A 20178-nucleotide genomic window follows, 5' to 3' on the forward strand; every position below is an offset into this window, starting at 1 on the left:
CAGTTTTGCAGCAGACATGCCAAACCTTTGGAAAAACCACAGAAATTGGGCTTGTTTTTGGCTTAATTGTCTTGTGAATTACTTGTTGGCTAGTTTTGGGCTTGTTGCAGCTTGTTGCTTTTTTTTTAATCGGCTCCAGCAAGCAGGGGCAAGCAGGAACAAGGGGGAGCGAGAGTCAGGGGTGCACAGCAAGGCCACCACAGTCCCCGACTGCATGCCAGGGGGATCTAGTCATATAGAGTGTTGGGGTTCTTAGGGATTGGCTTGTTTGGGCCTTCTTTTGAAATAGGATTAGCTTGATTTTTGGCTTATTGTGAAAGTCGAGGTGCTTATTTCCCACATGAAAGTTGGCAACTGTGTTTTGCAGTTAGAACAACAAAGGAGGACAATAGGAAGTTGTGTTTCTCTTAGCTCTCTCTGTGTCTATGTCTGTCTCCTTCCCTGCTTGGTCCAGCTGTAACACCATCGATGCAAATTTTCCTTGAAGGAGATATGCTCAGGCAAGACACCATGCCCATACGTTGGGCAAATGCCAGCTATTGGAGACAAATTGCTAACAAAATGCAATATAGCTCTGTGATTCAATTTTACGGAAAATCCATTCGTTGTGTTTTGGGAGACATCTGCTCTTCTTTTCTGAGTATTAACAAAGAAAGATACAAGTTCAAGATACAGACTATTACAGCCTGTACTCATACCAGTATTTCAACTGTGCAAGGGAACTCCACCATTATGACGTGGTTAAGGACGTTACAGGAAGCCTAGGAGATGGGATTCATTATAGGATCAGGGCCACTTCCTGGAAAGATGGAAACTGATCAGTGTCTTATACAGAGACACTAATAGAATGAGATGAGGACGTGCTTGAAGCTGTATGATCTGTGGTTTATTCATTAAACTGATGAGAGTAAACAAGTAAAAACCAGATACGTGGACCAACATCATAGACTTTCATATAGACAGACCCTCCTGCTTTTGATTCAAAGCATTCATATCAAGTCAGGAACTGTCTCTTGATTTGTTTTTGTTTTTGTTTTCTCTATTAGAAGAAAGATGCCTCATTTATAACAACTCGCCCTTCTTCCAAATGACTATTTTAAAAATATTGTCACTGTTGATGGCTTGTGACTATACCTTTTTCAGTCATACTCAAACATTTCAGTAAAATGTAAGAGGTTTGGGGTGGGTTTAAACAAAGAATACCAACCGTAATGTTCTCTTCTTTTAAAAAAAAAAAGACAGTGAACATATTTTAATAGATCACGCATTCCCTTGTAAGTTTGCAACCCAAAAATTGCACCAGCCTCAGAGTGCCAGAACTAGAAAGTGAAAATGACTAGAATCTTGTAAACAAGTGTGAAACTGAGTAGTCTTAATTTAATTGTGCAACAGGAGTGAAATGCAAATAGGAACTAAACAGACCTGCAGCCCTCAAATGAATATTTACTGACTCTTTATGAAACTTATTTCTTGTGATTTATATCCAGAAGCATACTTCTAGGCTGAGAAGTTAATTGAACTAGGCACATCAGTAAGTGCTGTAGAATTGGGTGCTAAACTATTATGTCAGTTAGAATCTGACCACTCTGTTAGGGTTAGTAATCTAAGGGGTTATCGGTGGGAAATTTTAAAGTCACATCATTAGCGTTTTTATTGCAGCTGTGGCCCTGTAACCCCAGGGGTCTGTAGATATGAAGGGTGAGACTGCACATTTGCTGAATGCTTTGGGCAAGGGGCAGTGCACATCTGTAGCACCTCAGGAAGAGTTCTGGGAAGTAAATGTGACTCGGTCTCAGCTCCTTCCCTGATGCTCTTTTTCTCCCACGGGGAAATCATTTGCACCACCACTGTACTGGTGCAGCTGACTTCCTCACCATGCCCTGCCAGTTCCATTTCCTGGCACATGGAGGCAAAGGAACTCACATTCCAACTACCTTCAGCCCCTCCCCATCTACCTGCTCAGAAAAGGTCAAGGCAGCCCCCCCCTTTATCCCCTCATCCCTATGGCCCAGCCTTGATATGGGGAGTGCTAGCATGGCTATCTAGGGAGGCCGGGGGGAGGTGTTTTACTTTCCCGTTACTCTCCTGCATGGCTGTGATAGGGCCAGATTATGTCCCAGCCTAAGTATTTAGAAATTATATCATGATCAACTCCAATACCCCTATTCAATAGTAATGATGCGTTGCATTTATAAGGCATTTAATCCCAGTAGCTCCAGGTGTTCTGCAGAGGTTAATCAATCAACCCTCCATTTTACAGATGGGGAAACCAAATTGCAGAGAAGTTAAGTAATTTACCCGAGGGTCACTAAGTAAGTCAGCAGGAGAGCGGGGAAGAGACTCCATGCCAGAACTCCTGACTGTCAGTCTCATGCTCAAACCACTAGATTACGCTCCCTTTCCATACAAATTGTGGCTGTACAGAGATAGGCAACCAGCAATCCTGTACTGCTGTTTGTTACAGTGAATGTGCCTGTCCATGTAAAAGAAAGCTTGGGGAAAATAATAGAAACCAGCTGCCTAATCTGATCCTTTACTGGATAAAAGCTTGGACCTGATGCAGCATGTACTGATTTTGTTAAGGGCTTGAGGCCGAGGAAAGAGAAAGAAAATAAAAGATGCCTTTAAGATAAGAAAGTTTCAGAAACTAATCCCTGGACTTGCTTTCTAGCTAGCAGTACTGCTTAGAGCTCAATCTGTTCCAATTCTCCATGTGCTGTCTGCTTTTCCCCTTCAAGGTCTTTGGAAGGGCTGCGTTCAATTTCAGCAAGATGTTTCATAGCCCATTGGGTGGTCATCTCAACTGCTTGTTAAAAGCCTGCCGTTTCCCAAATGTTCAGAGTATAAAACAGCAAATGTGCATATTCACTGCACTGTTGTAACTCCTTTAAAACTCAATTTGCAAAACGCTCATGTGAACGTTAGGTAAGCCAGGGGCAGGGGAACAAGTGGATTTCATCTCCAATTTAGGCAAGAAATATTATTAAAGCTCAGAGTGTATGTTCAGTGCTGGATAGACAAAAAGGGGGAAAAGCCTCACACTTGAGGAGCACATATATTAAGGGTCTGAGCCAGCAAGCTGTTTTATGAGAGGGCAACCCTGCAGCCGTAGAGAACAGCTGGCCTAACATTATTTACTTGCTGAGACCAGCGATCTTTAGCATCTGTTGCAAAGCTTTACAAAATGATAGGCACAGAGGAAAATTGTAAAGGGTTAAAGTCACCCCTATGCAGATGCCCCATGCAAGACCTATGACCCACTTAATTAATTAATTGAACTGATATTTAGGACTTGTGCTTGCCTCCTATGCAGGAATGAATTTCACCCATACTATATAAGATTCTCTCAGGCTCTGGGTATGAGCTCTTATGTGTATATGCCAGATATGGACACACTGCATGGAAATCATTCATTAAAATGTGCTAGAGGATGTATGGCAGGTGGCTAAGCTTGCCAAATGGAACTGTCCATTTCTACATCATTCCCAGCCTTCCTACATTAATCGCCACAGATAAGGACAGGCACAATTTGTGTAGCAGTGCAATTGCCATGGAGGAATCTAGTTAAAGCTGGGGCGTGCACTAGCTTCACTTGTGACAGGAATAATACAGTCATGGCAAGCATCACAAGAAGGTGCTTACACATGGTCTTCTGAGTTCTTCTTCATAGCATGCGAGCAAATGTTCAGTCTTGGGAAGACATGCTATCTTGCTGTTAGTCTTTAATCATTCAAGGGTCTGTAGGCAGGATCTTGGAGAGGGAGCTGGATCAGCAGCAGCTGAGTTTGCTATCTGCCTTATACTCTGATCACAGTCAGTTCCTGCAGCAGAAGAAGGGGCAGCAATACTTTGCATTCGTAGAGCCCTTAGAAAACATTAAAGGTATGTCTACACTGAGATAAAAGACCTGTGGCACTGTCCTGGCTGGCCCATATAAGCTGACTTAGGCTCATGGGGTTTCAGCTGCAGGGCTATAAAATTGTAGATGTTTGGACTTGGGCTGGAGCCCAGGCTCTGAGACCCTGGAAGGGAGGAGGGTCTCAAAGCCTGGACTCCAGCCCAAGCATCTGCACTGCAGTTGGATAACCCTGTGGCCTGAGCCCCACAAGCCCAAGTCAGCTGACCTGAGGTGTGAGACTCAGAGCCATAGGTTTTTTTATTTCAGTGTAGACACACTATTAGTAAGCCTCAGAACAACCCTCTGGGGTAGACAGACGTTACTGGTATACCAAAAGGGGTAAACTAAGGCACAGAACAACTAAATGACTTGATAACAATGTTAGATAGTGAGTGATGGACAAAACTTGAACCCAAGTGTCCTAGCTCCCAGGTCCCTTGCATGAATCACCATGCAGCATTCCCACAGATCAATGGCTGGACCAGTACCGTTACATAGCACTTCGGACATTCTCTGTCCTGGGACTAACAGAGCTAGGTTACATTTACAGACAGATTCCATGAATGTATGAAGGACAGTGTAGAGGTGATGAGGAGAAATACTCCCTCCCAGATCCTACCAAAGGAGACCATTATGAAGGTGATTTCCAAAAACTTCTATGTGAATATTAAACAGAATTGATATAGAAAATGTTATTATTAATTGGCCTTTAAATGCAAAATATTCCACATAAGAGGCCCCCAGTGGATCCTAATGATAGTCCCATGATTGCTTGCTTGCCTGCTTTTCGAGATAGCAGGCACATCACAATAAGCAATTGGCTTTAATTTTGCCAGTCAGATTACTTATTGAATGGGTTATTGAAATGGAAGGCATTTGTTTCTTTGGTTTACAAACTAATTTAAAAAGCTTTAATTAAATACCATTTTGGCTTTGGAATTTTTTTTTAAAGGAGCATAAAAGTGAACTGTAATGGTCTTGTTCAATCTAATTAAACTTTTCAAACAGTGTTTTTCTAATGGACTGCATGGTGGAGTAACAATCCATTCCAGCCTACCAGAGGAATAAGCTCCTTGCTACTCGTTCCCCTTGTTCTCTACTATATCTCTCCTCGTGGTGGGAATGGGGGCGGCGGGGGTGTCTGTTTGGAGTCAGAGTGAGATTTGGGAGATGGAGCGAGAGAGAGAGAGAGAAAGTACCAGGACTGGAATTCTAATGAATCTGGGGTCATCAGACACTCCATCTGAGTCACATGGTTATGCTGTATTTCCTCCTCTCTCCTTGTCTACCCAAAGTGTGAGTGAGGTGAAGAAGATCTCTAAAGATGGTGGGCTTTACTGCCATTGGATCAATGAGCTGACCCATTGAATGGAATTGAACACTGTGGTGAGGTATTTTAGCTGGTTCTTTCCCATGTACACACCTATTAGGTCTCCTGGAGCACAGCAGAATGTCAGACACTAAGGGTATATCTACACTGCAGACTTACCCCGTCACCCCTAGGCTTGAGACTCCAAGATGGAACATCCACACTGCTATTTTTAGCGTGCTGGCTCAAACCTTGCTAGTGCTAGATGGACATAGGCTAGTGATGGGGGAGACACTCCCAGTTGTACTGTGGACATACCCAAAGTCCACACTGCTGATGGCTCCATTTAGGAAGCAGCTCAGCAGGTCACTAGTAAGAACTTCTATTCCTTCTATCTCTTGGTTGCAAAATTAGGGCTCTGGTTACGTAGCTTATTCCTTTCTCAGAAATAACATTTTGTCCTTCTCTTGCACCTCACATCTGAAGATCTCAAAGCACTTTACAAGCAGTAGTTCATTGAATCTGAGAACCCCTCTGTGAGGTTATTAATAGTATGATCCCAGTATTGCAGATGGGGAAATCAAGGCACAATAAGACTAAGCAGCTTGCCCAAGATCCCACAGTGTGCCAGTGTCAGATTTGGGAATAGAGGTCACTAGAGAGGGGCCAATTATTAACACATTATTATATGATTATTGTTACTATTATTATATTATTAGCTCTTGTTTTCCATGTAGGAGGCAGTCCAGGATTTGACTTCAGCCCTCAAAGAGGATGCAGCAGTGGTAATCCCAGAGATCCTGTCTTTAAAGCATGAAGCCCAAGTGCTCATCACTCAGTGGCTACTTGACCACTGCAGGACTGTGTTAACCAAACTTGTTGCCGATAAGGACCTTCCAAAGGAAGAGACTCTCAAGGATCTCATTGTTATTGGTGGATCTTTAATTAAAATTAACAGTAAGGAAGTAAGATGTCACATCTTATATACAGACATCTTAATTGCAGGTGGTAAGTTCTCTTCCTCCTGTTCAACAAGCCATTTTAACTGTAAGAGTTTGAGTATAGATACCATGATACTATGCATCATTGTGTCCCCCCAAAGTACTTTACACATGCAGCATGCAGGAATCACTTTGCCTACTGTGGGAATGTAGAGATTCGGGGGATAGAAGGCAGCAAATGTTACACACCCATACTATAGAACCGTTTAGGAGAGAAATGTCAGAATATTTCATCACCCTGGAACTGCAGGTGAATGTAAGGAGGCAGAAGGTGATAACACAAACTAGAATGGGACTGGGCATTGAGGCTAACACCCCACCTTTTGAGAAACGGCTATGACATCTTCAGTGGGCATGACCTCAGTGTTATATCTCTTCCAAGAGAGCGTTGGAATGGGTACGGTTCCTATTATCACCATGCAAGGTCATCACCAGTGCTGACCCCAAAGCCATCACCAGCTACACTTCAGACGGGGCCCTTCTTTTGAGACCTTCCAACCTAACTACTGAACAGGCTCGCTGGTATTTACTCTAATGGAAGGGCCAGTGGCCTCTCCATAGTTAAAGCTGAAGTGAGTTCTGCACTGAAAGGAGGGATTATGTAGCATCGGACTAGTGCCAGTGTGGTGCTCAGTGCTGAGCACAGATGAGACCCGGTCCCTTCCAGTCCCAAAACTTAACAGATTAGAGCTGGCGTGATCAGAGTCAGATCATAGTGAGTCACAGGGAACTGATGGAGAAAGTCACATATTTTTATACTGATGAAAACAAAGGAAATGTTTAGAAGACCCAAGACAATCGGACGTGGTTTCAGATTCTCAGTTAGTTGTTCCATAGTAACCAATTCACTTACAAAAGAACTCCAAATGCTTAACATCTGTTTCCATAGTCTAAAAGTTCATTATTGCAAGTAGAAAGTGAAAATCAATACCCTCAGGTCAGCTTAGAATAATAGAGTGATTTGGCTGTAACACTGGTGTAATTGTTGTAGGTTTCCTTGGTGTATCTTTCTGGATCGGGTTTATGTTAATTAGTCACTTTATTGGTATTGACCAACAGGGAGATATGAGGATGCCCTTCTACATCTTCAGGGGTCATTTGGCCAGGCTATAGCCGACAAATCTGCCAACGCTCGACTTGCTGTGCTGCAAATGAAGAGGAGAAACATGCTGCCGGCTGCTCACTCCTTGAGCATTTTAGCTGAGAAAGGCCACGGGGAGCTGGGATTCCTCTTGAACTTTTTAGATGCTAAGCAACGACAGAACCTCTCTCAGGTACATCTTTCTTTGATGCCTCCTCTAAAGCCACAATAAACAGATCCACTTTGGGAGCCTTGTGCACCTGCTAATGCCTTGGGAAAAAGACAAAATTAGGCTCAGCATGGTGGGTAACATATGGAGTTTTTTTGTAAGTTAGCACTGAGCCCTGTGATTTGCAGAAGGCCAAGTTTGCAGAGGAGTGAGAGGGGGTTAAATAATGGAGGAATGAATAGTTGCCTTCCTCCTCCTTCCTGATTCTGGAGGGGAGATTGAGTCTCAGTTTGAACCCAATGACTGTTTTTATTGCTTGAGTATAATCAGTAATCCTGATTCAGTTTATACTGAGTCACCAGCACCACTTCCTGCACAATTCATGGGAATTCCTTGGAAGTCTCCACTTCAAGCGTTGACCAACCCTAACCCTGTTTAGTTCAAATACTGTGGTGACAAGGGCTATATGAGTGGGAGGGCGAAATGGACCAATAAATAGAAATTTTACAAGACCATTGCCCAAGGTATAGCATGCATCAAGGCATCACTTATTCTGAAAAGTGATAAACCAGGAGAAGGTCAGTCTGATTATGAGCAGCACTAATATTCACTTGAGCATCTGCAATTCTAATTACCCAGAAGCTCTGTGTTCTGAGAATGCTCCTTCCTAATCAGAATCAGTTTGCTTCCTTTTATTCAATTTGTGGATTGTGGTTTGTGTGTGCTCTGGTGGGAAGCTATATTGTTATGCTTTCTCCTGGGTTATACAACAAGGACAATTCTGATACTCTAAATGCATCTTGAGGGGAGTACTTTGTATGTATTTTAGTGAACCAGCAGGAGGACATAAGTAAACAAGTATTAATTTACCAGTCCCTAGATATGCTCCATTATCATGAAAAAAGCCTCTCTCCTCCGGATAATATACAAAGTTCACTCTGCTGGGGGAAGAGCTAGGCAATATTAAAAGTAATTTGCAACCATCAACAATATAAAGATGATAAAGGTGCAATCAAGTGTTTCTGTGGAGACCCAAGAGAAGGTGCCTCTCAGTGAAGATAAGGTTTACAGCTAAATTCCCCAAGTGGCCAGGTCACTCTGTATGGGAATCTCATAGCTATATCCCTGCTCACTGCTCTGAAAGCACAGGAGTTCCTTCGTGTTGCTGATAAGAAAAATGTTCTTTTTGCACAGTTTAAACCAGCCTGACTTTTGGGGCACTCAGTGGTGCTAATGAAATTTTCAGAAGCAGGAGAACACGCTTTTTTCTGCCTTTTGTGGGCAGCTTTAGCAATGGGTCTGGAACCAAACCTTTGCCAGTGGCTGATTTAATCTGAAATGTTCCTCTCTCCTGCCAGAGAGGAGGCAGCTGGGCTGGTTTCAAAGAAGGAAGTTGATAGAATTATTAAAAATAAAACTAGACTCTCTTAATATTTTGTTTGTAATCTCATGGATGGTGGAACTGAGTCCACATTTGGACTTCAGCCACCTGGAGGTCTTTTCACAGGACATTTGTCTTGATTGCAACTTGCTGCAATTATTTTTATTAGTGATTAGTCCAGAATGAAACTTGTGAACTAGGCACCCCCAGGTGGTTCAGTAATTGAAATCCCCACTGGACTGTTTTCCAGGTGTTTTACCTGTAAACCCTTGTTGGGCACACATGGTAGTTTAAATACCCATGTGTGAAAGGGAGTTCTTGGTAAAAGCACAGAAACAATTGGACACACTTTGTGCTAATATAAGTAAAAGAGGACCTCAAAGTGCTTTACAGAGATGAATCAGTTAATCCTAACTAAACCTCTGGTGGGTTGGTTCCACTGTTACCTCCAGTTTATAAACTGGGAAACTGAGACATAGAACCATTCAGTGAGTCACCCAAGGTCACACAGGGAATCAGTAGCAGAGCTGGAAATAGAGCTGAGGAGTCCTGACCCCGCTTCCCCAGTCCTTGCTCTAACTACTCAGAAGGAAAAGTATTATTGCAGAGGTGTTTGGGGATAAAGGGTACTGTAGAAATATGTGAGCATTATCCTGGAGTCTGGTCCAACAAGTTAAAAACAAATTAAAAGCTATCTGCATGAAAAAGGGTGGAGAAAAGAGATCTCCTGACACTTAGCAAGAAGGCCTTATTAAAAACTTAATAAGCAAAGTAATTACAAATAATAAAACCTTCCCGCTACAGAAGGTATTTACAGAAGGAATACCACTGCTGAGGAGTCTGAAAATAGCGGAAAGGTCATTTGGGCCTAAGAGACTGAAAGATTTATTTGACTCCAGAAGGTCAGAGAAAAGGAGCTTGCTCTGTCTGACCCTGCAATTTCTGATGTCAGAGGTTAAAAATTTGTTGCTGGTTACCAGCTGTTGGTTTCTCCCCTGAGCTATTTGCAACTGCATCCCCACAGCAATACTTTCAGAGCCCAATGGAGCCCTGCTGTGAGCTGGTGTGATTCCAGCAACATCTGAAACTGGCTTTCAGTGTTAGGCAGCATGCTGGCCCACTCCACACACTGCTGCATGCAGGAAAACTCAGAACTGGCTTTGAGAGCAGTGCTAGTCACTGGGAAATACAGAGGTTTTGGTTTGGTTTTCAAAGCAATCTAGGGGATTTTGACACATACGTCCTGTTGAAATTCAAAGCCCCAAACTGCTTTGAAAATCTCAGCCAAAGGCCTTAACAACAATCTGAAAGAGGACAGAAGCTTATCTGCATACGGAGTTGGCAGTCTGCTCTCACCCTAATTTTTCCTGATGCAAACATTTAAACAGTTGAGGTCAGGTTGGTGATGGGAAAAAAGAAAGATGTTTCTTGACTGCAAAGCAACTTGCCTGTTTTCTGCATACCTTTTCTGTGGTTGCTCTATAAGTGTCTTTGTTCAGAAGCAGCTGTACAGACTGGGCTGCTAATTAGTGTGTTTTATCTGTATTGTACATTCAAATGGGCCCTCTGCCATTCCGTTATAATAAACTAGAGACTAGGCAGCTTGCAAGAGCACGATCATCATGTTTATTCCAGCAGTGGAAACAGAATAGTATAATTTAGTTCTCACAAACTCTTCCTGTGAGTTTGGTTGAGGGGAGTCATTCGTAATTTCCCACCAACTAGCTTGTTTAATCCAGCAATATCAGGGATACTTGCTTTCTGTCAGAAGGAGTCAAAGCAGAAACTCACTGAACAATCGGAGTTGCCTCTGCTATATTGAGCTTAACTTGATTCCTGCTCGACGAAGTTCAGTGCAAAGTTAATCAATAAAGATTGGAGCCAACTGGAAACGGTCTTCAAGACAGCAACAGAAATGTGCATAGGTGGTTTCTCTGTCATTGAGAAAATATTTATCCTTAAAAGGATGAAGCGTTGTCTCTTAACTATACAAACATGTATTTCAAAGAAATGACCTGTGCTTTTTAGGGCAATGTGATCTAGCACTCAAGGGGAAAATTCTGTCCTGTTAGGATGCTCCTGACATAATGCTGCGGGGTTTTTTGGTTCCTGGTTCTATCTTGACCTTCTATTAAAATCTGGCAGCTAAGAAAAACCCAGTATATTGGATAGATGCTTTCAAAACAGCTCTGAATATGTCACATTTGGTAACCTTTAAATTGTATAGGCAAACAGAGGTCTGACATGTTTTCGGATAAACCACCTGGCACCTTTAGGGCCAGATCCATTGAAGTCAATGGAGCGCCACTGATTTACAGCAGCTGAGGATCTGGCCCCAAGTCATGCATTTCTAGGTACAGGCATGTGAGTCTCAGTGTTGACGAGCATGGTCATAAATGGAATTCCACATCCTTAATGTAGGAATGACTGGCCTTGAGTTCTGCCTAGACCATTAGGAGCAGAGAGTTGTTCCATATCAGGAAACGTAGTATTGATAGGCTCTCAGATTTGACCACTGATGTTGACGCATCTTTTAAGTGGGTTCATTGAGTAATAACCAGTTCTAATCCAGTTCCGGCTGGCAATGATTGGAAGTTATGCCCATATAGTGCCCGCGCAGTAACCTGTGTGAAATGAGGCAGTGGGGTTTCAACCCAGTTACTGATTGAGCCATGTCAATGTGACATAAAATCACTATCACAACTGGCAGTGTCCTCAAAAAAAGCCATGCACTGGTGGTAAAATTCAGAGCACCAGTACAAGGCTTATAGACTACTGAAGTCCCAAATAAGCTTTCCTAATAGGCCCTGTCCTGGTGCTTTCCATAGAAGGGAATTTTTGGGTGCACAAAAAAAAAAACTACCCTAGAAGTGGGTAAATGTTGGGTGGGAGGCAAGTTTGCTTATGCTGTATCTATACTATGGATGAGTAGAGCAGTGGTTCTCAAACTAGGGCCGCCGCTTGTGTAGGGAAAGCCCCTGGCGAACCAGGCCAGTTTGTTTACCTGCCATGTCCGCAGGTTCAGCCGATCGTGGCTCGCACTGGCCGTGGTTTGCCACTCCAGGCCAATGGGGGCTGCAGGAAGCGGCAATGGCCGAAGAACGTGCTGGCCACCCTTCCGGCAGCCCTCATTGGCCTGGAGTGGCAAACTGCAGCCAGTGGGAGCTGCGATCAGCCAAACCTGCAGACGCGGCCAGTAAACAAACCAATCTGGCCTGCCAGGGGCTTTCCCTGAACAAGCAGCGGCCCTAGTTTGAGAACCACTGGAGTAGAGGACTCCATTTTCCACAGCTGTTAGTCAAAAGCCTTCCATTAGCACTAGAATTCACACCAAGTAATGAAAACTGCTGCTGGAAGAGAATAAGGAAGGCCAGCATTTGTTACCTCCTTTTCCCCTAACACCTCAGTTCAAGAAAGTACTTAAGTACATGCTTAATTTTAAGCACCTTGAAACCAATGGGATTTAAGCAGGTGCATACAGTTAAATATGAGCTAAAGTCTTTTTGAATGGAGCCTAAGAGAGGGCCCAGTCCTGTGACCAGGTGAGCAAATCCATCTCCCACCAAAAGATTCTGCAGGTGGAGCCATTGATAGAAATTTCAGAGAAACTCATCAGGAAGCAACCTCACCCAGAGGGGCCACATGTGTCTGGAATGTTCAAAGCCAGCCAACCTTGGCCCAGTCTGAAAACAACCAGGTCCCTGAAGAAATAATTATATCATATCAAGAGGCGCTGTGACATAACTTTTGAAATCTTCCACTGTTTGGAAGGTTTGCTCACCAGCAGCACTTGGCAAGGCTACATGCTTTCCCCAACTGCCAGTCTTTTGACTCAGCCTAAAACATCTGCTTCAATTCATGATGCCACTAATGAAACCAGCCATCCAGGGCTTAAATGCTCTTAGCCAAGACTGGCCTAAGACTTACGTTTGTGATCATGTTGTTTATAATGTAAGTATTCCCTCTGCTACCTCATGTCAAAGCACTGCTTCATTTATTAGTATTAGCAATAATGAGAAATGCGTTAGAGGCACATAGTTCTAATGGAACTTTCCTTATTGATCTTTCTGAACCTGAAAAATGATGTGGCTCTTTCAGCCTTCTGAGTCGTGTCGTTGGATTGTGGGGTTTTTTGTTTGTTTGTTTGTTGTTGTTTTTTTTCCTTTTGACAAGAGCTCATAGCTAACTTGCGTTCAAGAATAATGGTTAGCAAAGCCATCAGATGGCCAGCTTTCCCTGAAACCTGAATCTTTCTTTTTCAGTCTAGCTCCAACTTTGCTACAAAGACATGGGAGTTTACATGGAGATTTCCCCCTTTGTGTTTTTAACATGGTTGCTTCAGAATTATTTGTCACATTTTGCTTCAGGTATAGCACTACAGATAGCTGAATGAAAACAATGCACCAGCATAATTGGTACTCTGACAGATATGGCAGTTTCCTGCAATATCCTTGCAAAACCTTATTGTATTAAGTTCCAAAGACTATACTTTGGGGACAATATGTGTTAAGTGGATTCCCTGGGGAATCCCTGGGGAAAGGTGAATACAAATTCCCCAACTCCCGTTATGCAAAAACCTAGATGTTTGAAGCTATGCTCTGTGGAGAGGGTCATTGCCTGCTGATTACCTGTTAGAGGAAAGCCAAGGTCAAAGGCCTGAGCTCTATAAAGAAATGGCTGGATCTATCCAGTCTTTGTTCTGGTTCTGGATTTAAGTTAGATTAATTGGTAACAACCAGGAAAACCCAATTGTTGGTTTTGAAGGACTAAAATCTACCATAACCCCAGGTTGGAGCTGGTGGGTGACCTCTGTTAAGGTTTTTAGCATGCATATAGGTTCTTTATTGTCTTTTATATGTTTTCTCTATGACGCTTTTACCTTCATAATAAATGTGCTTGCCTAGAAGGAGTTGTGTGATAACTTGTAACTGCAGGTGACACACTGGCCATTGCCCTGGGAGAGAAAGCAAAGTGAAGATGCTGGCTTTTTCAGAAAGGCTGGCTTGCTGGGGATAACAAAGTGCAAGACAGGCAGCTGTGTAGACTTAAAATCTCTGGTCAGGACGGAGTGTGACGTTGCCGAGAGCTGGATGCCTAAAGGGAGTGCCCTTGATGGACCATGGAGGAGGAGTACCGGCGCAGTTGCCCTGAAACTATGACAGGGACATAATGCACAGGAACTACTTAAATAATTAGTGCCACAGGATTCTTTGCTGCAGGAACTACTTAAATAATTTTACGCAAACCATCCAAGAGTGAAAACAGCAAAATCCAAACAGTTTCAGAAGATCTGTTTGTTCTCTGTCTTGCTGGAGCTGTCCCAAAAGTGACAACGTAAATGTGGCTTGATGAGCGTGCACGTTAATCATCTCTTAATGACCCTTTGTTTGGCGTGTTGAAGGGGTTTCTCACCACCTGACTTAAAATGCAACCGAGGATCTAAGAGTCAAGGGTTTTTCTGCTTCATGCATCATCACTCGTGACAGAGATTCTGCCAATCGGATTTTATCCTCAGTTGAATCTGTGCAGCCCCATTATCTTCAATGTGTGAAAGAAGCTAGAATTTGGCCTTCCAGCTGGGCTTCCACCTGTTGAGGGTGTGTGAATCAGATAATAATTCAGCTCATTCTACTGCTGGGCTGGCTCTGCACTGTGACCAGAAGCACATTTTTTTTATTATCCCTAATCTGAGAGCAGACAACTCTGTCTACACCTAAGGCACAGAGCAATTGACTAAAAGGGAGTAATTTGTATACAGTCATCTTTCAGAGCAGAACCACACTTTAAACAGAGAAGAGCAAATTGTTTCCATCAAGATACAGCTCTGTCTGCATTTCATGGTTCATTTCCTCCATTAAAGGGCTTTCATTTCTGCACATAGTAGTTTAAAAGGAGGAAACTGGACTTCAGAAGGAACACACTGAGAAAGAAGTAGCAAAAGTCCACAGCCCCAAAATAGGGCCTGATTCTGCATTCACTGAAGTCAGTGGCAAAGTGCCTATTGATTTTGTTTGTACAGCATCATACCCATTAGACCCTGATTCTTTTGGGTAACAACATTCTTGTCCCTGGAGAAAACTTGCAAAACTGCACAACCCTCACTGCTCCCACAACCAAATGGATACATAGGCATGTAGCTCATCATTTCACCAGTGGAAAGATGTCTCTCCATATAGCTTAGGTAACAGTTTGTGGTCACCACCAGGCCCACAGACGCTGACTCCGAGGGTGCTCCCACAGAAAAAAAAATGGTGGGTGCTGAACACCCACCAGCAGCCCCCACATGCACATCAGCGCCTTCCACTGTCCCCCAGCACCTCATGCCCGCTGCCATCAGCTGTTCCACGACCTGCAGGAAGCGCTGGGGAGTGGGAGGGAGAAGAAGCGGGGAATCGTGCTCAGGGGAGGGGGCAGAACAGGGTAGGAAGAGACAGGGCAGGGGGCCCTTGCGGTAACGGGTGGAGTGGGGGCGGGGCCTGGGGCAGAGCCGGGGGGAGCACCCCGCCACATTAGAAAGTCAATGCCTATGACCAAGCCAGATTGGATTTAAACTAATAATAGAATTAGAGATACAAGACTACATTTCCAGACGCTTTTCCTTTAATAGGCTTCTTAGTTATCAAATGCCATTGGAAATTTTACCAAAAACCAAAGTAACTAAGCTCACGTTCTTCCCAAATGAAAACATAGGTTTATCAGTAGATATTTGGAATACAGTCTGTGAAATTCACTGAATCCCAGGCTAACCTTTTCAGCACTCCCACGGAACAGCCCTCACAAGAGGTTTACAGACCCTTAGTCCTCCTACTGTAGACAGAGACTCCAGGAAAGTGTCTTAGCCAAGGGGCAGGAAGAAAATATCAAGTAGGTAATTATCGTTATCAACCGAGGGTGACAAACAGCTCACAGTAACCACCAAAAGCCCATCTGAGAATGAAGAGAATTAAGACACTTTCCTGGAAAGATTACATGGACACAACCTGTTAGAATCCTTGAAAATCATGCATGACACCTCTAGGGAACAAAACTGAAGGTGTGTCTACATTCCAAAAAAAACCAGCAACCCGGTGGCAGTAAATCTCAGAGCCTGGGCGAACTGACCCAGGCTCACCAAAAATTGCAGTGTAGATGTTCCCGGTTGGGTTAGAGCCTGGGCTCCAAGACCCACCCCCCCGGGCCAGTTCCACAGCCCAAGCAGGAATGTCTATACCATTAATTTTAGCCCCATAGCACAAGCCACATGTGCCCAAGTCAGCTGAGCTGGGCTCCAAGACTTGTTCCACTATGGACATATCCTGACATTTTTAATAATTTTCTCTAATGATCAAGAACTGCAAATCTGGGTCCATTTTTACATATTATTAATTAGTCTTTCCATAGAATCTTTGAAGTTAGAGATGGGCAAGACCTCTGAAGTCAATCTAGCCCTGATGAGAAAGTCCACCGTATAATGGAACATTACGACTTTTCGGTAGTTTATTTTTTCTCCCAGCATCCTATAGACTTTAACATGCACAAAAATGTCCCTTGCTATCGATTCTATAAAAGCAGTCAAAAAACCCATGGAAAAATTACTGTGCTCTGTTCAATTCTATGGTTTGCAACAATTTCTATAAATCTAATGTGGTCCTTTTCCATCATACTCTATAGGACTTTTGCATGAGGGACTTTCTGGTCTAGTTTTGTAAGAAAGACACTGAGCACCTTTACAAATGTGAACAAACCTCTATACCATGTGACACTGGTCAGTGTTGTTCCTGCTTTACAGATGGGTAAACAAGGCACAGAAAAGCAAAGCGCTTTGACAACCTGGATGAAAATAATGCATCATTTAACCTCTTTAGTAACACACGCTCTGTAGAGGTTTGTTTTAGGGGGTAGCGAGGTGGCTTCCCCTTAAGTGCTGAAGGCCAGTGGCCAGCCAACCCTCATCACAGAAAGAAGAGCTTCAGCCCATCTGTGCTCCACCTTGATGGGGCCTGATGGAGGATTAAGCAATTCCCCTGTAAAGGGCAGCAGGAAGATGGGGGGAGAGGGGGAGTTCAGGAAATTGCAGAAAGGCTCCTGCAGGGAAGATACTGACACCAGGGGAGTTGGGAAGTCAGAGCCAGGAGGCTGAACTCCAGCCTGGAAGTGCCTGGGAGTAACTGTTGCTAAGGGCCCAGCTCTGGGAAGAAGGGCTCAGGACTCCCACTGGAGGGGACAGAGACACTGAACTGGGGTTGGGGCCGGGAAGGTCAGGTGAAAGGAAAAAGAAACGAGACCCCAGGAGAGAAATGTTTAACTTCCCTCTGGACTGAGTTATTAAGGGGCTCTGAAGAGGGGAACAGGCAGGGTCCTGCAGAGTGACGTCCATGGTTGTGCTGAGCAGGCAGCTGACCTTGTTCCATAGTAGAATGGCTGCCAAGACCAAAATTCCTTTCAAGTTTACATTTGAATATGATTGGGACTTCCAGGCTGATATTTGAATATGATTATACCCATGTTCTCTCCCAGCCCATGTGCATCTGGTGTTTGCCTTTAAGACTGGCTTGAGTGCTTAAATGAATAGGGATGTAGTTAAGAAAGTGTTTAAATACTTTTTTTTGTGAATCAAGGCCTTACGGAGGAGATATGGCTCAAAGGACTGTGATGTACAAAGCTAACAAAGAAGCTAGCAGACTCTAAAGCCCTGATTCAGCACGATGCCTAAATTAAGCCTATGAGTAACTCACTGCATTCATTGGGAATGCTCACATGCTTAAAGTTAGGGATAGTATCAATGGGACTGAGAAATGGGTCAGCACTGAAAGCGCTCAGGAGAAAAGCCTTCGTGCAGAGACTAAGTCATGTGTAGAACAGACTCTATCAAAGGCAGTAAACAGAACTTCAGCCATAAACGTATTAAAGAGAGGAAACAACACAGCATACACAGACTAAACAGATGGATGGATGTGCACAGTAGCTGAAATACTATTTGTCTGGCTCATTTTTAAAGGAATAATTACCCAGCACTTTCTCTATCCATAGGTAGCCGCCCAGGAAGGAAATGCATTGATTAAGGACCATCACTATGAGACGGCTCTAAATTATTACTCACTGGCCATCTTAACAAGCAACAATAATCCACGCTACCTTCGGCAACGTGCTGCCTGCCTAATGCACCTGAAGGAATATGGCCAGGCTTTAAAGGACGTGGACAAGGTGATCCAGAAACACGAGTCTCATGGCCTAAGAGCTCAAGTGGAGGATCACTGCTCAAAGGGTCAGATACTCTTATCACTTGCAGATGTAGAAGCTGCAGTTAAACAATACATTCAGGCATTGCAACTAGACCAGTCCCTGGCCTTGTGCGGCATCACTAACGGCCCCGGTAGGAAAATTTTGGCCCAAACATTTCACCAAATTGCACAACATTATTTTGAAATTCCCCGTTACGAAGAGGCCTGGAAAACTGTGGCTTATGGTCTCATAATTGACACAAACAATAATGAACTCAAGAAACTAAAAACAAGAATTAAACGAGAGGCATCTGGGTGCAGCGTTCATTAATCTGTTCGGTTTTGCCCAAGGATCCATTGGTTATGGGTTTTGTTTATGTGAGAACAAAGGAGAGGGTTAGAAGTTTACCATATACAGCACCATCCAATTAATGTTCCAAGTATCTTGTATATACACACTGTGCATTGCATGGCACAATATGAGCTCTGTACTGTGTACAGCAAAATCAAGGGATTCAGTGCAACAAGTTACAAACATTAGAGCAAAACTGACCAAGAAATTCAAGTAAAGGAAGGTCAAGGAGTGCAAACTTCAATATCCAGTATCTTTTTCAATTATTTTTCACAATTTTATTAACATTTAAGATAATCTAAAAATTAATTCTGGCTAACACATAGTCTTCTATCAGATTGAAGGGACATTCTAAATGGCTGTGCAATGTTTGTGAATAATTACTGTATTAATGCTATTGACTGCTATTCTTTTCTGTACCTTTAAAATTCTTTAGCTGTCTCAAGGGGTCCTGTGCTGTACATGTCAAATGGAAGCATTATGACTGTTGCAACAAATAAGACATTTGCTATGCATTTGCTGTTTATCATTGGTATTCAGTGTTGACAATAACCCAATCCTGAGATAAGGAGAGCTCCACATATGCGTTTGTGAACACTCAGCACCTTTACCAAGCAGACCACAAATGCTTTATAGAGACAATAGCTCGTAGGCTAAAGAGACAAGGAAGATTTAAAATAAGTGATTAAAAAATATACCTTATTCATTGATTCACAGGAAAATCATAGAAAGAGCTCAATATACAGACTGGAGTGGGCAAACTTTTTGGCCCAAAGGCCACATCTGGGCATGGAAATTGTATGGCGAGCCATGAATGGTCATGGTTCCTGGCCAATGGGAGCTGCGAGGGCAGCACTTGAGGCAGGGACAGTGTGTGGAGCCCTCTGGCTGCCCTTACACATAGGAGCCAGAGTGGGGACATGCCACTGCTTCTGGGAGCCACACAAACCCGTGGCACGTGTGGAGCAGGGCAAGCCCCGGACCCCACTCCCTGTCGGAGCTCAAGGGCTGGATTTAAACATCTGAAGGGCCAGATCCAGCCCCCGGTCCATAGTTGGCCCACCCCTGATACAGACCCATAGCCTCAGGTTATCCTTATATAACATTTATATAGTGGTATTCCCTAGAGGGCAATCAGGTCAGGGCCATGCTGTGCTAGGGGCTGTACAATTGTATAGCAAATGACAACCCTTGCACCAAAGAGCTTGCAGTCTAAGAGACAAGACCCAACAGGCTGGTGGAATTCTACTGGATCAAATAGAAAACATAGTGCAGAGAATGGTGCATTGGCTGGGGAATGAACCAGACAAAAACCTTTCCAGTCGGCATCCATTTTGGATCTAGACTGAGTGCACAAAGTGCAGAGCAATGGCACATGGGGCCCAGAATACCAGTGCTTTATAATCACTTTGCATTGGTGTAACCAGTGACTCCAGGTGGTGTGTTCCATCTCCGATACCAATGAGTCCATGAAATGGGAAAATATAATTATGGGGTGGGCGGGATAAAAATCTGCTGTTGTAAACAAACTTCAAAGCCATCCTGGAAAACAAGCTAGTTGCTTTCCTATTTTGATTTAGGTTAGAAGGCGATCAGAACAAATTCACCCCTTTTGTGATGAGTTTACATTGTTTACTGAATGACAATATTCCAGAATAAAACCGCATCCAACTCCCATGGAACCAACCCAGCAGCCAGGGAACGTGACTGTAACCTTTTGACATAACTATTTTTTCTACCTTCAGAGCACAAGGAGGGTTGGTTTGGGTTTCTTTTCCTTTTCAAGG

The 20178-nt window shown here is 43.5% G+C and overlaps 1 protein-coding gene across 2 annotated transcripts in view; it reads left to right on the forward strand.

The window, feature by feature from the left end:
• The window catches only part of TTC34 (tetratricopeptide repeat domain 34), a 45553-nt gene extending 25964 nt beyond the window's left edge, over positions 1–19589 (forward strand). For both annotated transcript variants that reach the window (XM_032763790.2, XM_032763791.2), the window contains exons 6-8: positions 5945–6215; positions 7268–7482; positions 17849–19589. In XM_032763790.2, the coding sequence (XP_032619681.1) occupies positions 5945–6215; positions 7268–7482; positions 17849–18370 (1008 nt within the window). In that variant the 3' untranslated portion in view covers positions 18371–19589. The remainder of the gene's footprint in view (positions 1–5944; positions 6216–7267; positions 7483–17848) is intronic.
• Positions 19590–20178: the final 589 nt, after the last annotated feature.

Source organism: Chelonoidis abingdonii, chromosome 23 (assembly GCF_003597395.2).
Source record: "Chelonoidis abingdonii isolate Lonesome George chromosome 23, CheloAbing_2.0, whole genome shotgun sequence".
NCBI classification, from domain to species: Eukaryota; Metazoa; Chordata; order Testudines; family Testudinidae; genus Chelonoidis; species Chelonoidis abingdonii.